This window comes from Thermobia domestica, chromosome 9, assembly GCF_964235325.1.
Source record: "Thermobia domestica chromosome 9, izTheDome1.hap1.1, whole genome shotgun sequence".
Taxonomy (NCBI): domain Eukaryota; kingdom Metazoa; phylum Arthropoda; class Insecta; order Zygentoma; family Lepismatidae; genus Thermobia; species Thermobia domestica.
Window position 1 is genome coordinate 84,145,571 of NC_137462.1, and position 24,776 is coordinate 84,170,346.

At 34.3% G+C, this 24,776-nt stretch overlaps 1 protein-coding gene across 2 annotated transcripts in view; it reads left to right on the forward strand.

Moving 5' to 3' along the window:
• Window positions 1-24,776, forward strand: part of hob (bridge-like lipid transfer protein family member hobbit) — a 176,363-nt gene that overhangs the window by 145,700 nt on the left and 5,887 nt on the right. Inside the window, exons 31-38 of one of the 2 annotated variants that reach the window (XM_081771445.1) lie at window positions 1,904-2,067; window positions 4,167-4,284; window positions 5,839-6,068; window positions 10,891-11,038; window positions 14,903-14,996; window positions 15,632-15,822; window positions 18,652-18,864; window positions 22,391-22,498. In XM_081771445.1, the coding sequence (XP_081627571.1) occupies window positions 1,904-2,067; window positions 4,167-4,284; window positions 5,839-6,068; window positions 10,891-11,038; window positions 14,903-14,996; window positions 15,632-15,822; window positions 18,652-18,864; window positions 22,391-22,498 (1,266 nt within the window). The remainder of the gene's footprint in view (window positions 1-1,903; window positions 2,068-4,166; window positions 4,285-5,838; window positions 6,069-10,890; window positions 11,039-14,902; window positions 14,997-15,631; window positions 15,823-18,651; window positions 18,865-22,390; window positions 22,499-24,776) is intronic. The other variant, XM_081771446.1, reaches the window with a different exon arrangement.

A 24,776-nucleotide genomic window follows, 5' to 3' on the forward strand; every position in this document is an offset into this window, starting at 1 on the left:
CGGTTCTTTAAAATCTTATACATGCTTTGTTACCCGTGTTTTGATATTCCATTTACTCGTAACATCGTAAACGTTAATTGGCATATCTTTATCCGTAAAATGATTCTTGAAGATTTCTATTTACATATCTCATTATTAATAGTTAGTTTTGGGATTGATTTTAGATTATTTTTAGCTAGATATTCCTTAATGTGTATGACTTTTTTTTGTGTATGTATGTGTGTGTGCGTGTGCAGAGGGAGGGGGAGGAGCAGAGGTAGTTAAGACAATCTTTGTCCATTTTTCTCTATTAGTTTTAGATATTCTGTTTTTGTATTTGCCAAACATTTATTTATTTTTCACCGTTTTCGTAACTATTTAATTTTTCCGAAATGAATTTGAGTTGTTTAACTTCTACCCTCTGTCTTATCTTCCAAAGAAGCTGATATGTAATCCAGGACAAAGATTTTTGAACTTGCTGATTTATGTATAAATGGGTGGGTTTTTTCGTAAGTTTTACTGCTGGCTGTAGTTCTTTTATATTTTCCTGACTTGTTTTAATTGGGCTTGATTGAGTGACAAGATCGAGTTTTTTTCCCTTTACGGTAAATTTTATTTTTAAATCACTACTGCTTCATAGGAATTCTAACTGCAACAGAAATAATGATTATTGGGAATCTTCCTCCATACGCATAAAGAAAATTCTTTCAATACAGACAAGAAAAATTATATGGAGCTAGGGAGGAAATTATTGGAAGTTACAAGAATAAATATATATATATATATAAAACTATGTGTAATTGTTCAAAGTAAATACATTAAATGTCAAAATTCTATGATCCAATATCCAAATGTCGACCTACGTATTTCTGCTTCTTTTTTCGTTACATGAAATGACCTGGTAACACTGATCAGATACAGGCAAAGGACAATTTGTAATGAAACTTTGCAAAGGATTTTTCAATTCAATACTTAAAATAATTTGAATTGCTTTTATTTTTTAAAAATCTCAAAACACACCTGATATTCTTGTATTCCTAATATTGGTTGAGAAGAAGTATGATTTAAGCTAGTGATTGCCAACTTCTTTTGACTAGCGACACACAGTCCAAGACATGGGACACGCATATATCATCTTTACTATTTTATCTTGAAGCGCCATCATAAAATTCGATGAAATTTTGCAATACGCATGTACTGATTAACGGGACGTTGCTTGAAATACACCACAATACTACTATTATGCAGTGTTACAAACTAAAGACGCTACAGTATTAAAACATTAATAAAACATCCAAATTTTGGAGGCTTTTACAACAGTAATAACGCAAGCGAGACGAGTGCACATCGAAAGTACTACAGTGTTGAATTCTGTAACCATGATATGATATATTTTTGACAAGTAGGAAGGAAAATACAAGAGATTGAACATTTCACTTTTTTCAAAAGGTTTTATTTATTTAAAAAAAAAAAAAAGTATTTAGATAAGTATCACATTCAATCAGATAGATGGTATACAGTGAATGTAAAAATCATAATGTCGTTTACAACAATTTGATGTCTCAACCCGTTCCGAAGATACGATGAACATTTTTAAAGTTTGCAACACTGCTTAATATGATATTGCTAGACCTTGTAATTTCTACTATCAAAAACTATTACCGTGTTAGTATGTATTGCAGTTAATTTTCACCTTGTAGGCTGATAATGATTTATTTTGACAAATAGTAGTGTATTTTGTTTGACAAATATTAATATTTAATGTCTATAGTATTTAGTTATTTAGTATTTACCTATATACGAATAGTTAGCCCATTGAGTATTGAATTCGCATAGTTTGGAAGTCTACCGTAGTTTCACACTGGGAAACGAAACTCATTTGTTGTATCTACATACTGTACTGTTTTCTTTCTTTTAATTTCAGTACGCAATGATTCTGGATATTGTAAATAATCTATTGCTGTATGTAGAACCACGTAGAAAAGAAGCCTACGAACGTCTTCAGAGAATGAGGTTTCAGCTTCAGCTGTATAGTGTAGAGGATCAACGTAGGCCAATACAGCAACTTCAGAATCAAGTCAGGTTGGTGTAAGTTTATTTAGCAAAGAATTCTTTCGGAATTTTCGGTCTTCCTGTTTTATATGTATAGACGAAAATTAAAAATAGCTAATGTTGCTTACCTTGTGCATCGTTGGCTTCATTTTTGATTTAAATGGTTTTGGTACACGCTGCCAACCATCGGTCAGCGAATCTTCATGTAAATATTATCTAGATCCCTACTAAATATCATATAAAAGGCGCTTTGTTTCACTAAGCCTTACATAAAATACATAGTAAAAATAATGAAATATCAGATATCTACACTATTAACAGAAATGGTGTCCACCGAATTAGTTTTGGCAAAAATAATAATAATCAGGACAATGACGAAGTGAGTTAAGCACCGTTTTAACAATGCTTTTATTAGGTTATTTTTTTGCTTGCTCGTTAGGGTCAAATTTTGCAACTTAAATTTCAGTAATTGAGCATTTCTCCAGTAGATGGCAGAATGCTGAGTTGAGACCTTCATGTGGTTTCTGTAACGGGAAGTTAGGGACTACCTTCACAGTAAGACAAACCTGTCATCAATTTTCCCGATATACTGTATATCTTCTTGCAAAACTTCTGAATAAACCGTTGTAAGTCTTGTAAAATGCTGTTAGAAAATAAATATCAGGTTGTCTGAAAAGTATTGAGCTTTTGGAGGCCAAAGTTGAGAAGACATTTATTGAGATTTGACAATAACTATATGAAACCATATATGCATAGTTTTGTTCGATGTCCTTCTATCGTTTTTCCGGCAACACTATAATTCCATGACCATCGATATAGAAGTTCTGTGGCTTCTGGTTGTCAAAAAATTGACACACCTGGTCTTCCCAGGCCTCTTTTGAAGCTAATTTAATACCATTCAAGGAAGTCTAATGATAGTCTGATGGTGCCAGGTCCGGGCTATACAGTGGATTTATTAAAACCTCCCAGTAAATTCTATCACTTCTGATGGATCGTCAAAGATTTATACGGTCTGGCGTTTCACCTTGGCATACAGCACCTTTTCTGTTGACCAGTTTTGGTCGTTTCTTTTGAATTTTGAGGTGCATTTGGTGTAACTGTCGACAGTACATGTTTGAGTCTATCATTCTGCCTGGAGCCAGCAGCTCTTGATCTACAATGCCCTTCCAATTCCACCAAACGCAAGCATAACCTTCCTTAATGTTAGCGTAGGTTTCGCCACAGTGTGTGGAGCTGCTTCTCGCTTCAGCCACAATTTATATGTATATTGTTATCGTACGTTATCTACTTTTCTTCACTCATGATCTACTGCTTCAAAAATGCTTCGAGTTCGTTACTGAATAAGACAGCGTGTATCAGTTGTATATTCTGATTGACTACAGGGAAAAAAAACTTTTCCCTGACATAAGAAGTATTTGAATATTTACTCTTCCTGATAGACCGTGAAGAGGTAAAGGATGCATGCCCTTATCCATGCAGTCAAAATTTATTGTTACTGCATCGCCAACATTGCGTAGAAGAGAAGCGAGGAGCGCCTAGCAAGGGAACTCATGGTATAATGTGGACACGTTGATAGACCCGCGCCAGGAGAAGAGCAAACATTGAGAAAAAGAATCCCACTTAATGAGTTATGTAAATTTAAACACAAATAAATAATTTTTAATTTGCAATGAGCACTACCAAGAAAAAAAGTGAATCTGCATCCTAGTATTGGACCTAGCAGCATTTTATCCACAAGTCAAATCCATAGACACAATGTTTTAGTAATAAAGTTCTAATGAAAGTCGAAAATAGAATATGAACCTTTTAATGTAAATCCATCTATGAAAGAAAGCACAGGACTTTGAAAGAGATTAACCATTTTTACAATGATTATAAAGCTAAGTAAAATTCCGCAGCTATTGTGGCAGTAGAAAGAAAGCTTTTTTGATTTTCTGATTATCAAAAAATAATTTTCGGATAATGAAAAAAAAAAGCTAATTTATTTCCTTATTTTCGTTTTATCCATTCTTTATGCATAGTATTCACTCAGGAAGCATATGAATCGGATATTATTGCAAAAATAAAATGTTATTTTTCAGTCATTCAGTCTATATTGGTACCTGTATGCTTTAGTATAATAATTATTATTTCAGATCTCTGGTGTCAAAACTGCGAAGGCTGGAAAAGGATACCTACCTTGTACAACGTGCTTTAAGTGAAGACCCAGCGAGCGAAGAACTGCACAGAGAGATGGTGGATCTTGAGAATCAGGTAGAATTTTAAAGACTTGTGCGGGTTCATAAAGAAATAAAACACTGGAAAAGAAAAAGGAGTTTATCTTCTAAAAGGATGTTATTGCTTGACAGATGGGAGATCGGAACTAGAGTCGACGTCAATCCAACATATATTTTGTTTTTCTATGTGATTACATTTTGATTTGATTTGATTTTATTTTAAAATATCTTTATCTGTCTGAAAGTACAATTTTGATATTGTACTTTCAGATAGATAAAGATATTTTAAAATACGAGAGTAGTTATCATAATCTAAAACGATATGATTTTCACGTAGTAATAGTTTTCCAAAACCATTCCTTTTGTCTGCAAACTTTTAAGAATAAGTTCAAAAGTTAATTTTAGTCTTCCTTTAACAAAAGTGTGTAATGTTCTTGATAAATTCAGAAATAATTCTAAAGCTTCTTTGGATGTTTGAAATTGATAACGAGCTTTTTTTAAATTCCCTTTTTCTTTGAACGTTGGCCTTTTGTACAAATTTTCGATGTCACTCATTTCATCAGCAATATTTTACCTATAAAGATTCTGAAGGTTACCTGAAAAGTAAGTGCATAAAACTTAAGATTCTAAGTCATTTGTATTGCTACCAATAAGTTCTTCTTTTCACGGTGCTTTCTGCTCTTTTTATCATATTTTTAATTTTATTTCGTACACCTCGTTTTAAGTACCGTTCTGTACCGAATTTTCCATCAGGTGTCCGTATTTTATGATTGTTTCGTTCTCTTCGTTGAAAAGAAATTTTGAACTACACTGAAGAAGAAATGAAGCAAAAATCTGCGAATTTTAAAACTGGTTATTTTCGAGATTGTCTACTGACTTGAAGTCTGTAAAATGCGTGGAAGTACCAGAGTACCCGGATAACTTTTAGATTACGATTTCTTTTAGTTTTAAATGTCCACTTCAGAAATATTTATTGAACAGATAAATTTCAGGATAATGAATGAGACACTTAAAGTTCAAATTTTATAGTAAAAATAAAAGCATGATTAATAGCATAAGTTTAACTTTAGAAGATTCCTATTACCACCATATTTAGATTAGTTGAACACACGAAAATATATACAAATTTAACTTCCGCTGTATCTTAAAAGCTAATTTGTCTGGTGGAAGTTCACTAAACAATATAAATCTTATATTTAAAATTTTTCTCAACTAAGCTTCCGGCAAAAGCTACTTTTTTAATTTCTATTTATTTTTTTTAAGTATGCATTTCAGATAATGCTTATCTTTTTAATCATGTGTTATGTTTTACGACGATTTAAAGAAGCACTTTTACTTGATAAATGTTTTTGTTGTTTTTTTTTAAAGAAAACAACTTATAATATGGTAAATGTTCTCACTGTTCTGTAGGTACTGAAGAAAACATTGCAAACTTACGTTAGAGAATACTTAGAATTTGTGAAAGTAAAGATAGAGGATGTACTATTATATTTCTTTGTACTTCTTTTTGTATTGCTCAGTGTATATTACTAGCGGCAGTACTGTACATTTTATTGTAATTTCTGTTTCTGTTTCTATGCTGTTGTTATAGGTATATGATTGCAAGGAGATGTTAAATTGTCAGAGTGAAGAGTTGGACATGATGCTTTCATGTTACAAAGAGACTCAGTTATCGGCCAATCAGAAGATCGCCACTATGAAAGGTGACAAGCCAGTAACCATCGTACGAGCAAATGAAATTTGCTTCAAGCATGCGCAGTGGAGATTGACAGAAGCTGATGGTCAACTTGGCATTGCTGATCTTGTCCTTAGCAACTTTTTGTAAGTATCTTATTGTAAATTACTTTCTACAATAAGCCAATCACAGACAAACTAGCATTCGTAGTAGTTTTCAGAACAGTTTCTGCAGTTAAGTTATTACAGACTCTACATTCAATACATTAACATTTCTGTACGTGACATTAGTAGACGATTCGGAGAGAAAATCCGTCTCATGCGAAGAGTTTGTGCGACTTGGTATCGTAGCAGATGATATATTTTTCCCATCTCATGGATTTCTTACCCTCAGTATGAACAATTATGTTTAGCGCTCTGTCTGTTATCAGTATTTTCTCACTGCTAGGGCACTTCTAATTCTTTTCTTTGGTCTGGGCATATAAAAGCAATATAACTACCTTGAGTTTCATAAAGTCAATAAATGTTTTATGTACCTTGTGCGTCATTTATTTGTTTATAATTCCTTATATTTCACTCACTTGCTTCCGTGATTATCGTTGGAGAAACTGGCCTTTTTGAAGATTAAGTCAAGTATATATAGTACGTGTTGGTTTTTGTTCACTATCTTCCTATGGAGATGACTTCTCTGCAAACTCTTAAAACGTTGCAATGGACATGTCTTCTTTACAAAATTCTTAAACATGTCATACACAACTAAAAAATATATTTACAGAAATTAAGAAAATAACAATTCTTTTTGTTCGCGCCATTATGAATTATAGTATCATATCCCTATTGTGTATGCGTTTTTTACTATTATGAAAAATTGCTAAAAACATGTTTTACGATGATATGAAAAAGTTTTATGCTTCTTAACCTTCTTTTATGCTTTTTTAATCATCGTAATTAAATAAAGTTTGTGGTGCTTGGTATGTTAATATACTTCCAACTTTTCTCTAGAGTTCTTTGATGGAGGTTTAATTCCGGCTACCTAGTCTTAATAAATTGGGGTTCATACGTTGAGTTTTTTTTTATTTCTAAAGACGTCTTATGGAGTATCTTTGCTTTATTAATAACATGGAAACCTTAACATATAATGCATTGTGTTTGCTGTTGTATTGTTCAAAATAGCAAATACATTGGTGAAAACATATTTAAGAACGTGTACAACGTCCAATTCCAACCATAGTTGCACCATAAAATATGTTTAGCGGATATACTGATGGTAGTTTGAAGCTCGGGGCACAGTACCAACTGTGTAGGGTAGACTGATCGTAGGATATATAGCTGGCACGCTGCTAATAGTTTGAAAATCAGGCAATATGACAAGTGTAGTTTTCTGTACTTCATATGCATTTAAGAACTAAAGGGTACAGGAAACACTAGATGCATGAAATTATGATCGAATAGCACGGAAATGTCTGGACCGTAGATTAGGAGGGCTTTAATGTTGATCTTTCACTCGGTAGGCGGTTCCTCTTTTAATAGGAAATATAGAACAGTGATACACAAAGGGTGAAAAAATGCATGACTGGACCGGAACTTTAACCCGAGATCTTCGGCGTCCGTACCGATGCATTAACCACTACGCTACTCTGTCTATCCTAAACAGCCATACATTCCCTCACTTTTGAAGTCGGTGTTCATTCACACGTATCACATGGTTTGTACTACAATTTCTGTTGTATTTGGACAATCCAGTGTCTACATTCATAACACACTGATGGTTGAATTATACACTATATTGATAAATGAAAGAAACAACTGATTTTAACACACCGATTCCTCAATAGGTGCAAATTCCGACTTCAAGAGTAAGGGAATATATGGCTGTTCAGGGAGCAGACTGCGAAGCGTTTTAGTTAACGCATCACCACGATACGCCGAAGATTCTGGATTCGAGTTCCGGTGCAGTCGTTTTTTTTCTCTTTCTTTTTTTTTTCACTTTTTTTGTGTATCATTGAATTTCCACCTATAGAAGAATTGGTGTGTTAAAATGGTTTGTTTCCTCCATTTGTCAATAGAACATGGTACAACTTAAATAATTGTCAAAAATACGGCTTATACAAAAGTTTAGGAGCTGTTCGAGTCACTTTTGGAAGCTATTCTCTTCTTCGAAAGAAAAAAAGTAAGCCACAGTCTGCAGTAATTATAAAATAAAATTTATTGAAACTACAGTAGATGATTTAAAATATTTTTACAAGTAGTATTTATGTAAAAGGAAATGTGTCTCATACAAGGCAGATACACTAAGACAAACAATAGCAGATAAAACACACTATGTTTTACAGTACCTGAATAAGTAACAATTTCTTTTAGTAAAATAAACACTATCAATTATTATTGGCAACGTGACAACGAATGACATTTTTAGCGCCACAGAAGTTCGATTTTTTGGATTTTCTCAAAGGCTACGTTTTTTTGGATTTTCTCAAAGGCTACGTATGTGAATCATGTGAATTTACCCAGAAGCTGTTATTTTGTTTAGTTCGGTGTGATCTTTCGACTGATATATGTCTTACGTTTGGACAATATTATAGGTAAGCAGCCTTGTAAAAATATTCAAACGAGGAAAGAATAGACGCAGGTAGTAACGCACGGTGGGAACACATTAAACTTTGCTTACAGCAGGCTGCAGAAGAAACAGTAGGTTACCGCGAACACAAAACTGCTAAGAAACCGTGGGTTACAGAGCAGATGTTGCAGAAAATGAGGGAAAGAAAGACGTGGAAACAGGTTGGTACAGAAGAGGGCAGAAAGGTGTACAGGAAGTTAAATAATAAATTACGGAGAGAAACAGACAGAGCAAGGGAAGAGTTTTATAAAAGAAAATGTGAGGACATAGTTGGGAAATATGAGGAAATGTACAAGGAGGTGAAATCTATGGAATTTCGGAAGAAACAAGGGGGTATTACGATGGCAGTAGAAAATAAGAATGGGAAGGTAGTCAGCGAGAGATATGAGGTCATAGGAAGATGAAAAGAATACGTTGAAGACTTATATGAGAGTAGGGATAAACCGTGTAGCCTAAATGTTGAAGTAGAAAATGAAGTAGGCGAGGATGATAAATGATTTAGTATTCTTCGGGATGAGTTTGAAAAGGCTATATCCGAGATTAGGAATGGAAAGGCAACCGGGACAGATAATATACCAATCGAATTCATTAAAAATATGGGAGACAAGGAGAGAAAGAATTGCTCTGACTATGCAATGAAATACATGAAACAGGAGGGTGGCCAAAAGACTTCCTGAAGACGGTCATGATACCGATGGCTAAGAAATCGAACCCAGAGAGATGTGAGGATTATAGAATTATTAGTCTCATGTAGCTAAAATTTTGCTCCGAATACTGAACAGGAAGTTATATGGAAGAACAAATGAGAAAGTTGAGGAGAAACAGCTCGGGTTCAGAAGAGGCAAGGACACAAGAGATGCTATTGGATTATTAAGGGTGATCGGTGAAAGATTTATAGAAAAAGGGAAAGAGGTGTATGTTGTATTTATTGATCTAGAAAAGGCTTTTGACCGCGTGAATTGGGAATTGTTGTTGGAAGTTCTAACAAAGATAGGGTTGGAATGGAAAGATAGAAGACTCATAAGAAACTTATACATGAACCAATAAGTAAGTGTTAGGGTAGGGGAAGAACTGACGGAAGAGAGTGCAATTGGAAGGGACGTTCGACAAGGATGCTGCCTCTCGCCAACACTATTTAATGTCTATCTAGAAGAGATAGTGAAAAAGAGTTTGCATGGTGATGACGACATTTCGGTAGGAGGTAGAATGATTAGATGCATAAAATTTGCAGACGATATGGCGCTTGTTGCAGAATCTGAAAAGAAAATCAATAAAATCTTAGAAAACCTGAGGATGGGCTTTGAAGAATATGGGATGAAAATAAATGTTAGAAAGACAAAAGCCATAGTGATTGGAACGAAGAGATCTATGTCAAATATAAAAGTGGGAGGTGAGAAAATAGAACAAGTGAATAGTTTTCGATATCAGGGTAGTATTCTTAGTAATGACATGAAGTGCGAACGTGAAATAAAAGCAAGGATAGGAATGACGAAAAAAGCTTTTAGGAGGAAGAAAAGTCTGTTTTGTGGGACCTTGAATAAAGAGTTGAGAAAAAGACTCATAAAATGCTTCGTGTGGAGTGTTGTATTGTATAGAGCGGAAACGTGGACATTACGTAAAAGTCATAAAAACTACTGGATGACTTCGAAATGTGGGTGTGGAGAAGAATGTAAAGAATTTGTTGGGTCTAGCTGAAAATGAATGAGAGGATGTTAGAAATAGTGGGGGAGAAAATAACACTTTTAGATGTTGTTAAGAAGAGGAAGAGAAACTGGTTGGGACATTGCCTAAGAAGAAATTGTATCATGAGGGACGTCCTAGAGGGTATGTTGGCGGGAAAGAGAGGGAGCGGGCGAAGGAGACTACAATTAATGAATGATATAAAAACAGAAAGATCATACGTCAAGACGAAGAGGTTAGTGGAGGACCGTGGAGCATGGAAACTTTTCAGCTGCTGCAAGTGACCTGCCAGTAAGGGCAGAAAACCTTATGATGATAGGTACGCAGACGATGATGATGATGATGATAGGTACGCAGAAATTAAAATTAAGAGTTTACGATTATTTTAGGCTATATCTTATTAATCATATATTGTATTGTTATCCTGCTAGTGTCATATTAAAGAACTTAATGAGGCTCTGTTTCAGTATCAGTTTCATCTCAGCAAGTGGCATGGTTCTCGTACATCAACCTTTAGATTTCTCAATTTTTTCGAAAACTGCGCATTAAGTTTTACACTCACGTATATCATTTTGTTCTGTTCAGTAAGATCTATCCATTAGTATAAATCTCATTTTTGTATTTTTTTTTTTTTTTTTTCATTAAACTGAAACTTTTCCACTTTGATTTCAGATATACTAAGAAGTCTAAAAGTGATGACTCAGTGGAACACTTATTAGAGCTTGGCTATGTACGAATGACCAATTTGCTACCAAATCAAGTTTATAAGGAAGTGCTGTCTCCAACGGAAATTCAATGCAATATGCCAGTCGATCAGAAGGTGAGTATGTGTACAGCCGGAAAGTAATGGTATATCCTTCCCCTCTTATCCTATTTGTATGTGTTTGCTGGTTAGTTATTCGTAATAGGAGACGATGTTATAATACTACAAATCTTTCCCACATACTGTATTGCATGATTTGTCTGCCGCATCAACAAAAGCGACTTGTAACAGGAAAACGCTTGTTGTGTGCTTCCCGCTTTTCATTTGCCGTGTGAGCATGTTCTTTTTTCTTTCTTTCTTTCTTTTCACAATAGTTGGAGCTATAATTAATAAACCCCCGCCATTATTTCAAAATTGTCTTCCCTGCAGTACAATAATTCCACAGTAATCTTTTACCGATCAAGAATGGTCTCAGCTGTCACTAAATTTAGTTCATTTTTACTTGCGTCACGTGAGCATTAAATTTGATATTGCATGCTAATAGTCGTTCCGTAGTAAACTTCTTTAGTAAAACTCAAAATTTACAACTGAGCCAGGGATTAAATCCGAATCTTCGCCTTACCGAGTGGGTGCCAGTGCATTAACTACTACACCACTCAGTCCTTGCGTAGACCAGACACATTTTCACTCTAAAAGTCGGTTTTCTGCTAACTTCGATCATTCGTTAGAACTGAACAGCGTAGTGATTAACACACTAGCACGGTAAACAAGAGCTCAGATGTACATATTGGCTGTAAATTTCATTATATTTTTATTTACATTATTAGGTATTAGAGCTTGTTTCCTCTCTCTCTCGATAGATAGATATCTGAATTAGCTTGGCAGACATATACAAGATATTCGATACTGATATGATTAATTAGCATTTGATCGTATATAAACTTTTTCAGTTAAGTGTTGCTTAAGCTTTTCTGTAATTTTATTCAAAGTTCAGTGTCAGTCGAAATTGTATTATCTTCAATGAAATATGGTAGTATGATCGAATACTAACTCCTCATACCACCACAGTGCGTCTAGGGTCACGAAAGTCGCGAAAAAGTCATGAAATCAGAAAACGGTCATGAAATCAAGAAAAAGTCACGGAATTTAGCTTTTGGGTCACGATTTTTTATTTGTACAAATATAAGTAGAGACTGGAAAATTTTGGTCCATAAAACGTCAAAATTCACTGCGAAAAATGTCTATTGTCAGCTTTAAACGCTACCGAATCGCAAGCAAAGCACGCTTCTAACGCATGCGTGGAAATTCGGTCTAATTCGCATCCAAATTCAAACAAGCAATCGAGATGTCTTTCTTGATGAAATATGTCAATCAAGTGTCTTCAAAACCTCCAGACACACAAAATTTCTACGTTCTACAGAAGTTTTAAGCGGCAAACCGCTACAAGCGAAACTTTCATTCTTGTAATCAGTAGCAGTAACTAGTACACTATTTGACAGATTTTCAATTGGACAAGGCTCTTTCACCATTCGTGTTTGACGAACTGTATTCTGTGGTCCGCTTCTTGGTAATCGCTTCTTGAAAACGAATGTAATGTCTTCTGTTAAAACAGCCAAGCAACTGATAGCTGTGGATGTGACAAAGACAGAGAATCTTTTGGATGTTAGATCAGTGGATATTGTGTTTGGCAACAGCAACATGCAAAAGAATATCAGAACTTTGAATTCTTTCTTTCAGAAAAGATTGCAGAAAATTTTTCGTTTTTATGTTTATATCATTAGTTAATCAGAAATCACTCTTGCACAAGATTATGATAAACATGCTTTTCTCCGTATGTGATGACAAATAGTTCTTTGAGAGAATCTGTAGAGACTATATGCCTTTACAAGAACTAACCTCGAAAAGCCATATAGCTTACGTGGAAGCAGATGAAATTAAGATGAGTTATTTATCGCTGTGTGAAAAACTACATATTCAAAAAGTATGTAAGTCGTTCAGTTGGAAGAAAGGCAGGTTAGATGTATTTCTTATGAAAATTTTTAGTTATGGTGGAAATTTGTAGAATTTTGTAAAATTATACTGACAATGTTCCATGAAAATAGTGCTGTAGAAAGAGGATTTTGTGTTAACAAAGTGTGTTTAATGGAGAACCTTTCCGAATATTCTTTGATTTCCCAACGTTCTGTATATTGTGCCGTACTATCTATTGGAGGTTTATGTGAGGTACCGGTAACAAAGTCTATGGTCATGGCTGTAAGAAATGCCTCGTTGAACCGAATGGAAACTTTGAAGCGAAAACGAGACGAGGAACACGAAAGACAAAACAAAATCAAGATGGAAGCAGAATACCTTAAAGAGTTGAAAGAGAAGAAAAGGAGTGTGTTACAACAGACCAAAGAAGATCGAAAAAGTTCAAAAAATGGTAAAACAATATTATACAACTTAAAAGAGAGAGAGAATTCATCAGTACAGTTGTTTACAATCAGTGTGACATTTTTAAAGGATTGCTAAGGATTTGTTAATACAATAAAACCTGTGAACTTGGCTACCTCTCTAAGTTGGCCACCTGCTTATCTTGGCCTGGTTCGTCTTGAACCTGCATTTACCCATAAGACATTCGTTACTTATTACTCTTAAGTTGGCCACCTGTTTATCTTGAAAGTTGGCCACATTGAAGCAATTTTTATTCTATGATGATAATGATAAATTTACCTGCGTATCTTGGCCACGCAAAATACCGTTTTGTTATTTTTCTTTAGTCTTTCGTATTCTGCATTTGTAATTGGAGACAAAGAAGCATGGATCTTCACGATTTTCTTCTTGGAGGTCAGTGGCCAGAACACTACCGTGATAAAGGGATAGTGAAGGAAGATGTGAATAAGATAAAAGCACGTACAGGAATTCAGGAAATGGTTGTACGTATCTTTGTGAACAGAACAGAACAATAATGAACAAGTTACATACCTGTGCACTGCATTCCAGACCTAAAGTTGTTTTCGGGTTTATTGCAGCAGCAAACGGGTTTGCTGCGTTGGCTTCAATAATCGAAACATTTTCGTCTTCCATTGTCACTTGCGGTCTACTTAGTTTTGCTTTTGTATGTAATCCTTGTTCCCCTTCTGCTTCGATTTGTTCAATTCTATATCTTACTGTTTTAATATCTAGGCTCATGGCTCGAGCAACTTGCTTTTTAGGCATTCCAGCTTTCCATATGCAATTATTCTTCCTCTAGTTATAAGAAACAAATAGCCTACCATTTCTTTTTAAATAAAAGCAATTTGCCGTAGACAACAAACAGCTCTTTTTAAGTTCGTTCTGGCAGTGCCCTTGGAGCATTCTCAGTTAGTTTTAGCTCCATCCACAGCGAATGATTCGGAAACTTCAAAGAAACTATTACCATATTGCATCAAAAACAAACATTCGTTTTACGTGGAACATATTTTTAAAATAGACAGAGGGAAAGGATAATTTATGTGTTCATTCTTGCAGATTTTGACTCTTAAGCTGTGTAGATTATCGGAATCCTCTAAAAAAAACTATACACTATATGTTTTGTCAAAATGAGATAATTTTTACGCGTGGTTTATCCTTCAATATTACATATGTATATGCATACATAAGCATAAACATGTATGGATATGTTTAAGTACACAACATGGGGTGGCTTTGATCCCCTTATTCGTGATGGACTAGAACCCCAAACAATTTGGAAGGTAAGCTGATTTCGAAAGTTGAAGGAAGGTTTCATTAAAATTGGATAAGTTTTGTGAGAACTATCATGGAAGACAGACAAACACAAAAATGCCAATTGAGTCGAATTGTAGAAGCTTACTTCAGTTATTATTCTTATATATATATATATATATATATATATATATATATATATATATATATATATATATATATATTTAATTATTCACATAAATATCACAATGTAAGGTAGAGGAAACATTTTACACTGTTACTTTTTGTTGTTTCTAGAGAGCTGTTCGTGTTTTCTGTCGTGAGAAAGCTCCTGTCGGTGGAATATCGGTGAAAGAACACTTCGAAATCAATGTTGTTCCTATAACAATTGGTAAGTGTAATGGAAATGTTCTTCTTGCGGATAATTTTAATTTTCAATACATTTTTGATTATAGAATAAAAATACATATGTAGTAATGTAAAATACAAATATATATAATTCAAACATGGTGTTGATCACTTTTCCAATGTTTGCATTTTTAAGTATAGTAAACAGCTACTTAGAACAAAAGTTTAACCAATCAAAACTCAGAAAAATAATTTAAAATAAGCATTTTTATTTTCATTGAGGTGTTTATTCATTAAAAAAATTTCTGTTGGAAGATTTTTGTTGTTGTTGCTAGCTGGTACTGTTGTACAGAAATATATTATGTTTAAAATATTAATAAATGGATTTTTTTAGTTCCTTTATATATATTTAATAAAATTTCTAATGCTTATTAAAAGTAAGTACATACTACATTTTCGAAACATGTATAGGGTAGATAGAGAATGCATGAATTAAGGTAAAATTCACGGTTTGTGTAGAAGATTAAACTCGAAGCGTACTTCCAGTTCACACACATTTTTATAATATTTAGGATTAGTTTGGATATAAGCATTGGTGGAAGCTGGTATTAGAAAAAGAAAGAAAACATTTCTTTATGGAACTAGTTCATTTTTTAAATTGATGTTTACTTTTTTCAGGTCTTACAAAACAATTCTTCAACACAATGTTGAAATTTTGTTTCCCAGAAAGAGATCCAGATACAATAGATGGCGATGGCTCAGACGACATTGAGTCCGATGGAAAAGGCAAAAAGAGTAAGACCAAGAAAGGGAAGGAGACAAACTTTTATGTCAAAATAGATCAGAAAGATGATGTGGAGAAAATGAAGGCAAGTACGCCTCCGTGTTTATCTAGAGGGTGTTCCGGGAGGATGTGGCAATACTTTGGGAAATGGTAGTGTGGGTGATTCTAAGCAAAAAAGTTCATATTAACATGGGTCTATTTTAAACAATACCTGAGATATGAACAGAAATAAAAATGCCGCCACCAAGATCCAATACACTTCATGTTTTGCAAGTAAATGATTTTTGAATTAAGTAGGACCTACGTAATAGTTAGTAGGTAAACCATCACATTTCCTGACAAAATTTGCCCATTTTCCTGAAAGATTGTGGGTGCAGATTATCTTTGGTGGGGCTAGTGAGCAAAACTTAATATTTTAATGATAATAGAACTAAAAAAATTCAAACGGTAACGATTGAAAATACGCGTAGGTGCTATAACAGACTAAAAACTGAAGACGTTGGTGCAAGAAGGAGATAGCTTCAATAGCGGATTTGATTCACAATTGAAAAAACTGTTAAAACGCAATTTAACCTCCAAACATTTTGTAAAGAAATGTGATATTATATGGGTAAAACATTTCTTTGCAAAAAATTTGGAGGCTAAAGTGAGCAAAACTTAATATTTTAATGATAATAGAACTAATAAAATTCAAACGGTAACGATTGAAAATACGCGTAGGAGCTATAACAGACTAGAAACTAAAGACGTTGGTGCAAGAAGGAGATAGCTTCAATAGCGGATTTGATTCACAATTGAAAAAACTGTTAAAACGCAATTTAACCTCCAAACATTTTGTAAAGAAATGTGATATTATATGGGTAAAACATTTCTTTGCAAAAAATTTGGAGGCTAAAGTAGAGTAGATAGATTTCTAATAATACTTTGTTTCAATCCTGAATCAAATGTAAAATTAGAGTTGTCCCCTTCTTGCACCGACGTCTTCAATTATAGTCTGTTACAACGTTTCGTGCATTGAAAGAGCGTGGCATAGTTCCTAGTGCTAAAGTGACTTCCAAAAATGAAACCAGACAATCTATGGAAGAATAGGAGGAAGTAATTGCCCTGAAGTTCTATTACAAGTACCAGACGTATGTCAACACGCCTGGGTATCCCACATATCCGTGGGTGGCGGACAATTTGTATCCATTTCACCACCAACTAGTGCAGCAATTACATCCTGCACATTACGCTTCCCGACTTCAATTTTCTCACAGGTTACTACGCATTGCAGTACAAGTGCCATATATTTTATTCACTGATGAGTCGACCTTCACTCGTACCGCTGTGAATAATAGCCGTAATAGACTCACATGAGCTCGGGAAAATCCTAACGCAACTCTTCTCACAGGGTACCAAGACGTATTTTCCATGAACGTGTGATGTGGTATGGTTTGCGACTTTCTTGTTTGGCCCCCTTATCCTTCGTAAACACATGAATGCACAGCAGTACCTCCATCTCTATAAAATAATTTGACGGACCAGTTAGACTATGTTCCTTTGCACACAGTGTGGAACCTCATCTTGCAGCACCGACCTATGCAAGTCGGTTGATCATTTGACATCTGAATGCCACTTACCCTAACCAATGGATCTATCGTGGTAGTCTGGTTACTTGGCCACCATTTTCCTGACTTCATCCCTCGTGATTTCTGTTTATGGGGTGAATGAAATAAGAGGTTTACCGGGAAAGGGTGAATACAAGAAATGAACTCCAAGTTTGCATTGTGAATGCTGTTGAGTTAATCTGCGAAAATCATCTAGAGCTTTAAAGTGTAAGAGCAGATTTCCTCCGACGAGCTCAGGAGAGCACTGATGTTGATGACAGAATTTTTGAGAATCTGCTGTGACATGCTATGTGGCCATTCACCTTACAATCGTTCATGTCAGTACTGATCAGTACGTGTTGACATTCTATTTATCCCATTAATTACTAGATTATTATATACTAATTACTGCTACACTACAAATTAGTTCAATAATAATTAGTATCAGCATATTCTTTTTGGTATTTACTTACACAAGTACCCTCATATATCCATGTTTTGCACGTTACTGTTTTTCTTTCTTTAAACTGTTTACTTTATTTTTATTTCAGTTTATATCGCAGTATATTTGTATTCAGTTATAAATTGAACCCATGTTCATATGAACTCTTTTACTTAGAATCACGCAGACTACCACTTCCCAAAATATTGCCAATTTCTTTCGGGATACTTTATATATTCTGTTTGTGTAAAGTAGCTAAATGAGTAAGTTTGTTGTATTATAAATATTGGATATTTAATTAATAAGTTAAAGTATAATGCATATTATGTCGATATGATGTTTCGATTAATTGATATAAAAAAATAAAGTTTCACTATTTCTTGTCATAGTTCATCGCTTCTTTGTAATTTAACTTTACACTTAAAAGCTTTACGAAACAAAAGCTATAGTTTAACGTGAGTTCCTAATTACTTGTGTTCCTGAAACCATGATTGCTCATAAGAAAGCATTCGTGCTAGCCATAGACTCTCGGAGACCATAGTTAATCGCTTATCCTATTGTTGTATTACAATTAACTTGTGCAAGAAACATTTCCATGGTTGAAGAAGCAGTGTATAAATTTTGTTTTCGATAAAACGAGTTTAAAGTTAACTGATCCCATAAGTGCCTTTTAAAAAAGCGCGATTACAAATAACTGTATATATATATGTCTAGCAAATAACATTACCCTGCTTTGATCTCGTTACCACATGCATCTTCTTGTAAGTAGTTATTATTTATGATCTTATCTCAACTTTGACCAAGATGTTATTTACACCGTTGTGTGTTTCAGATATTCATTTGAATGTTACTATTATGACGAGAATGTTAATTTCTTGTTATGCAGGAAAGGGCTGAGAAGAACAAGTTGTTTATCTACATTAAAATTCCTGAGGTGCCAGTGAGAGTTAGCTACAAGGGAGAGAAGGAGAAAAACTTGGAGGACATTCGAGATTTTAGTCTAGTCATTCCAACGTTGGAGTACCATAACGTCACTTGGACATGGTTGGATCTTCTGCTGGCCATGAAGAGTGATAGCCGACGAGTTATCTTGTCACAGGTTGGCCTACCACATATTTTTGTTTATCATATAAATTAAAATTACTAGTAAATGGATCGTTCTATTATGATGGACGTGCTTCAGATAGCTAAATGTTTTTTCAGTGGCTTTGGCCATATAACATGATATGTTAGTCTAAAGAAAGTTCTTTAAACCTCGCTCGTCTTTTCAAAAATATGTTGTTGTGTTAAATTTACGTAAACACATGCAAATCTAATATATGTATGTTGAAAATTTATGACAGATGTAGGATGATTTTCCAACTGACACAAGTGAAATTTTACTAGCTTATCAAATCATTAATATATACTTGAAAGTGCTATATATATATATTTGTAGGTAAATAATAATAACTGGAGCGGATGTGACCATCTTGGGTCGGATTAATAATGCATATGATAATTATTCCACAGCTAATACCAGGAGATGAAAACCAACATAATTTGTTGTTGACGTAAGGTGCTTGAAGAACTACCCTATAAATAAATCCAAAAATTCCTTGCTTGTCACTGTTAGGTTCATTCAAAAATAAAATTAATTGGATATAGTTTATCACTAATCCGCAAGGCTTAATCCAAGACACTTACATACGCGTGACAAAGACTGAAAATATACACCAGATTGCAAATACATATTCATGATGCCAATTACAACGATGCTTCCAGGTCATGACTTTCGAAACACGTAAAAGATACAAAACAAGATTGTTAGAGTAAAAGTCTTTTTTGTAATAATAATAATAATAATAATAATAATAATAATAATAATAATAATAATAATAATAATAATAATAATAATAATAATAATTGCCAAGTGAAAGAGAGGCATCATTGACACCTTTTAAGTCAGCGCTAACCGCAAAACACGAAACACAATGCCTTAAGATATTTATACTGTCAAAACTCGCACTAGAAGCCTCAAAATGTTTGTTTACAAGTGATAATATGTTAGTATACTGTACATAGTTGTTGTGTGTGTAATTAATTCCCATCCATCTATTCCCACTAAATATCATTTTTCCATACCTTCGTCTTGACAATGTCGATAGTGTAATCAGCGAAATTTCCACAAATAAAGATTTTCTGAATGCAGGGGTACAAACTAATTTGAGCTCAAAATTGCTGACTTTAAATATGAAAGTACTGACCAAATACTGATTTTGAAACTGACGAAAAGCAATGATTTTAAATGACGAAACTGTGTATTTTGATATTTACTGTAACAGAAATTTAATAGGCTATATACATTATTGTAAAAATCTCAGCACATTTATTCAGTTTTCAGAATTTTTCAAACAAAATACAATGTATCCGTACAAACTTCCATATGTTGGACTTGTTTTTCAAACTAAGTGTTACTGTTCATATGAAGAATCGAAAATACATTGCCCTGTTCCCGTTGAGACCAATTTATTGAGGATGTTTGCGTTTATCGAACTGCCATCCTTAGACTTGGGAAGAGCTTTACAAATCCCAAGCACTTGCTTGATGAAAGCTTTACAAATTCCAAGCACTTGCTTGATGAAAGCTTTACAAATTCCAAGCACTTGCTTGATGAAAGCTTTACAAATTCCAAGCACTTGCTTGATAAAGTTACCCAACTTTTGCACAGTTATACAACTCCAACAGCTTTAAGAGCCTTCCAGAGATTTTCAGTTCGTTCCCTGCGTTCACAGACTCTCAAGTGAAATTCTAATAATAAGAGCTCGATAAATAACATATCCGGTGACTGTAGCGGCTATTCCATTTTTGTGATGATATGAGTTTCCTAATAAGATAATATATTTATAATATAGGTGTTTACTTTTTTTTAAAAAAAAAAAGGTAATTAATGAAGGTTCTTTTTTCTCTGCATTTCATCAGCATATCGTTTCTTTTTGTCAGCTTCCTCTTTCACCTTAGCGGCACTGTCAGACATTGCTTGCGTTATATCAGCTACAACAAGAGCCTTGTCGTTAATGGCCTCTTTCAACCGTTCATTTATTCCTTCGGCTGTCTCTCTCCTTTCTTTTTCATCTCTTAGACGTTTTAAAGTAGATTCTTTTTCTTCAGTGGTTACCTTCTCAGACAAATCTTTCACTTTGCATGGTGTTTGAAGTTAGGATGTGTGCAAGCAAAAATGTATAGGTAGAAATGAGTTGGACATGATGAAGTAGGAAGGAACGGGGTAAGATCATACAAACAGTATTTCATTTAATATTTTTCTGGTGTTGTTTCTTTGTACATTTCACGTTTATTTATTGTGTGCTGCTATTTAATAGTGCCGTATGACTATTCAAAAGTACTCATACACCGATAGGTAACTATTTATAGGTATTCATACAACTATTGATATTTTTGTGCAATCCAAGTGTAGTATGGTAAGTAGTACGAAATGTAGGTAAAAAAATTCTCATGTAGATGCAAATGATATCCAAAGCAAATTACTAAATTGCTGCAATTAGTGTGCTATTTGTGTTTTTAAAGCTTGATAGTGACATATTTGTGACTAATCGTGTCGTTACAAATTATTTTTAACCACTGCCATTGGAATCGCATTGACAATTTTTATATGTTCACAGATGCAGTCTATGGTCCAAGTCTTTTTGGGCAAGCTAATAAATGTGCTTTTAAATAGTTGTAAATCGACCACACTTTGAACACCTAAAACAGGCCCTCAGTTGATTGATAAAACATGTAGAATATATGCTTCAGTATAATTATAGTTTTCACCTATTTGTATTCTTTAATGCAGAATAAACTTTCGAATATTTCGGTTACATACACAAACAACTTTTAACAAAGATTAATGTGGCTTAGTAATGTTGCATATTGAAATTTTCAGATGCTTATTGTTTTAGTATTAGTGGACATTTCAAATTTATATACAAAGTAATGTATTTTTAGCGTGAAGAATTTTCCTTTCTATGTAAACAGACGTAAACAAAAAATAGAAATAACTTTCCATTCTATTCATTAGGTAAAGTTTGTGGGAGTGGATTCTACACACATCAGATGTAGGAGGAGTCAATTTTGTGGATTATCATTTACATAGAAAGGGAAATTCTTCACGCTAAAAAGACGTTGCTTCGTATATAAATTTGAAATAGCGACTGATACTAAAACAATAAGCATGTGAAAATCTCAATATAACCTCACTTAATTCTCGTTAAAGGTTACTCGTGTATATAACCGAAATACTTGAAAGTTTATTATACATGAAGGAATACAAATAGGTGTGTACTATAGTTATGTTGAAGCCCTCAGTTATTCATCATTGAGTTTAGATCGCGCGGAACATTTAACTTGCTGTTTAATAATTGAAAAAAATCGTTATTTTTTCCAAAGAGCCTGAAATACTGATTTACTTTAAAATTATTGATTTTGCCTAAAATACTGACTTAACTAACCAGATTGCAGCCCTGTGAATAAATCAGTAACAGGATAGGAAAGACCAAAGTGAGTATCATTTGAATTTATCAACATAATGTAGTTTTTATACATAATTCTAGAATTTATGTTTACTTTTAATGTTTGTCATTTCATAGGCAATAAAACAAAAGTTACAAATCAAGACGAATAGGAGTTCCACTGATGAAGGAGCGTCACCTCAAGAAGAAGATAAAGCACGAATGTTGCTCGGATCCAGACTTATGGTAAGATTTTGGTTGTTACGTTTGTATCTTTTACAAATTGTGCCTGGTTAAGTATTTATATCATGTTTTTATGTCAATGTAAATACTATTCCTTGCACAGATAAAAACTCCACGAAAGAAAAATCTCAGCATTGCTGTTGAGTTCGATAAATCACAAAATGTACATCATGTGCGTTAGAGACTTTTTTTTATTTAATTATCTAGTCTCAACTTCCATCCAGCATCAGCGCCCGACTTATTAATTTTAGTTGATAGAAATACTCATTTCGTTATTTTTAAAGTAGACGTGGGTGGAAGTATATTCTCTCGCATCTCTTTTCGAGCGTTTATGATTTGATGTAACTAAAAATATTCGCCTTTTCCGACGTGTAGAAAAAAAAGGAGAGCGGAAATTTCCAGTTACCCATTATGTGACAGATTGCGCAATTCGGATACGTGTTCACCTTTTTATTTAGTCTACTGCAAGCTGCTTCACATGCCTTATGGTCATACTTGTTTACGAACAGTTGCTCTGAATAATAGTAGCGTGTTCCGATAAGAACCCTAAGTTGTTAAGACTCAATGCAAGTTTCATCAGAAATCTTTAGGTGTTCCTAAACAATTTCTCTGGATGATACGAAACTGTATTAATGAAGACGTTTCTACATCTTTTTGTTAATAAACCTCGCTTGTCCGAATAAAGGAACAAAGTAAAGATCTGCAAACCTATGAGCGCGAGCTCGGTTTCAATCCCGTGGGAACACGAGTCCTATAAGTGGATAGCAAGCCCGAGCCGTGAAGCAGCTCCAGACCAATAAGGTTAAAGAGCTCGAATCTCACTGAGAATAGTAACCGCGAGCTCGAATGAGTGCGATTCTCATTGAACCTAAACTCAATTCGAAATGGCCATCTCTGCAACGAAAGCGATCACTGTTGTTGTACGTGTTAATTGTATTGCAGCATTGTTCATTGTTACGTGCGTGGCGCAAGAGGAGAAAGAATGAGGCTCTTCAGGATAAGTAACAAAAATATTTAGATATGACAAACCAACAAACCATCACTTTGTACGACGTTTCAACGACACTATATATATATATATATATATATATATATATATACAGGCGCGGATCCAAGGGGGGTTATAGCCCCTATAGCCCCCTTGACGCTCAGGTATACACTGGATAAAATGGGCTTCAATCCTGCTTTACACTGGATAAAGCTGCAAACTATGTTGACCCCCTCCCTTGATCATATCGGGATCCGCCACTGTGTGTATATATAGAGTGTTTCAAAACAACACCGACGACGTTTGGAAGGTCAAGATAAGACAAAAAGTATAGATCAACTTCGGTGTACAAATGCTTCCTTTCGGAGTTGTACTTTTATAAAAATTGTTACGGAAATACTGAAAAACTCTGAAACATGGGTTTTTGGATAGGTCACATACTAGTTCCTAAGTGAAGTCTTGACCTGACTACGGTAGGGCCCATAGTTTTGGAGCTATAGACCTTTAAATTCCAATTTTTCATGATTTCAGCAGCCTGTAACTCCGAAAGGAATCATTTGTGCACCCAAGTTGGTCTATACTTTTTGTCTTATCTTGGTGTCCATATATATATATATATATATATATATATATATATATATATATATATATATATATATATATATATATATATATATATACGATTTATACTGAAATTGCCACAAAAGAATTCCTTCTTATTGAATTATGACGTGCACCACTGGTTCTGCAATATACCTTCGCCCCAGGCTCCATAAATCGATGGACGGTTCTATTTCGCTTAGAAATCGTTCAAGTCGTTCGTGACAATTATATATGAATTACAGCAGAATATGCATTCTTCGCACGGGGAGAATACGTTTCATTTTGGATATAAAGGGCTGAATTTGGATTTAAACGACATCGGAAGTGTCACTGTTCGTTTCAGCGATCCCGAAAACTGTGGATTCGACACTAATATCGGTCATTTTTGATGATTTTAATCTCTCCCTCCTCAAGTTGCGGGACTAAATTTTGGTTTAAACGGCATCGGAAGTGTCACTGTTAATCTCAGCGACCCCGAAGACTACTATCGGCTATTTTCGATCATTTTTAAATATCCCCTCTCCCTCCTCCAAGTTGTGTCGTCAAAGGGAAATGATAAAAACCATCCGAGGCCCGAACCTCATCTATGTAGCAAATTTGATCGAGATCGGTCTGGTGGTTCAAGAGGTATGCAATCACAAACACAGTTACTTTCATTTTTAAATATATAGATTATAGACCACAATAGCT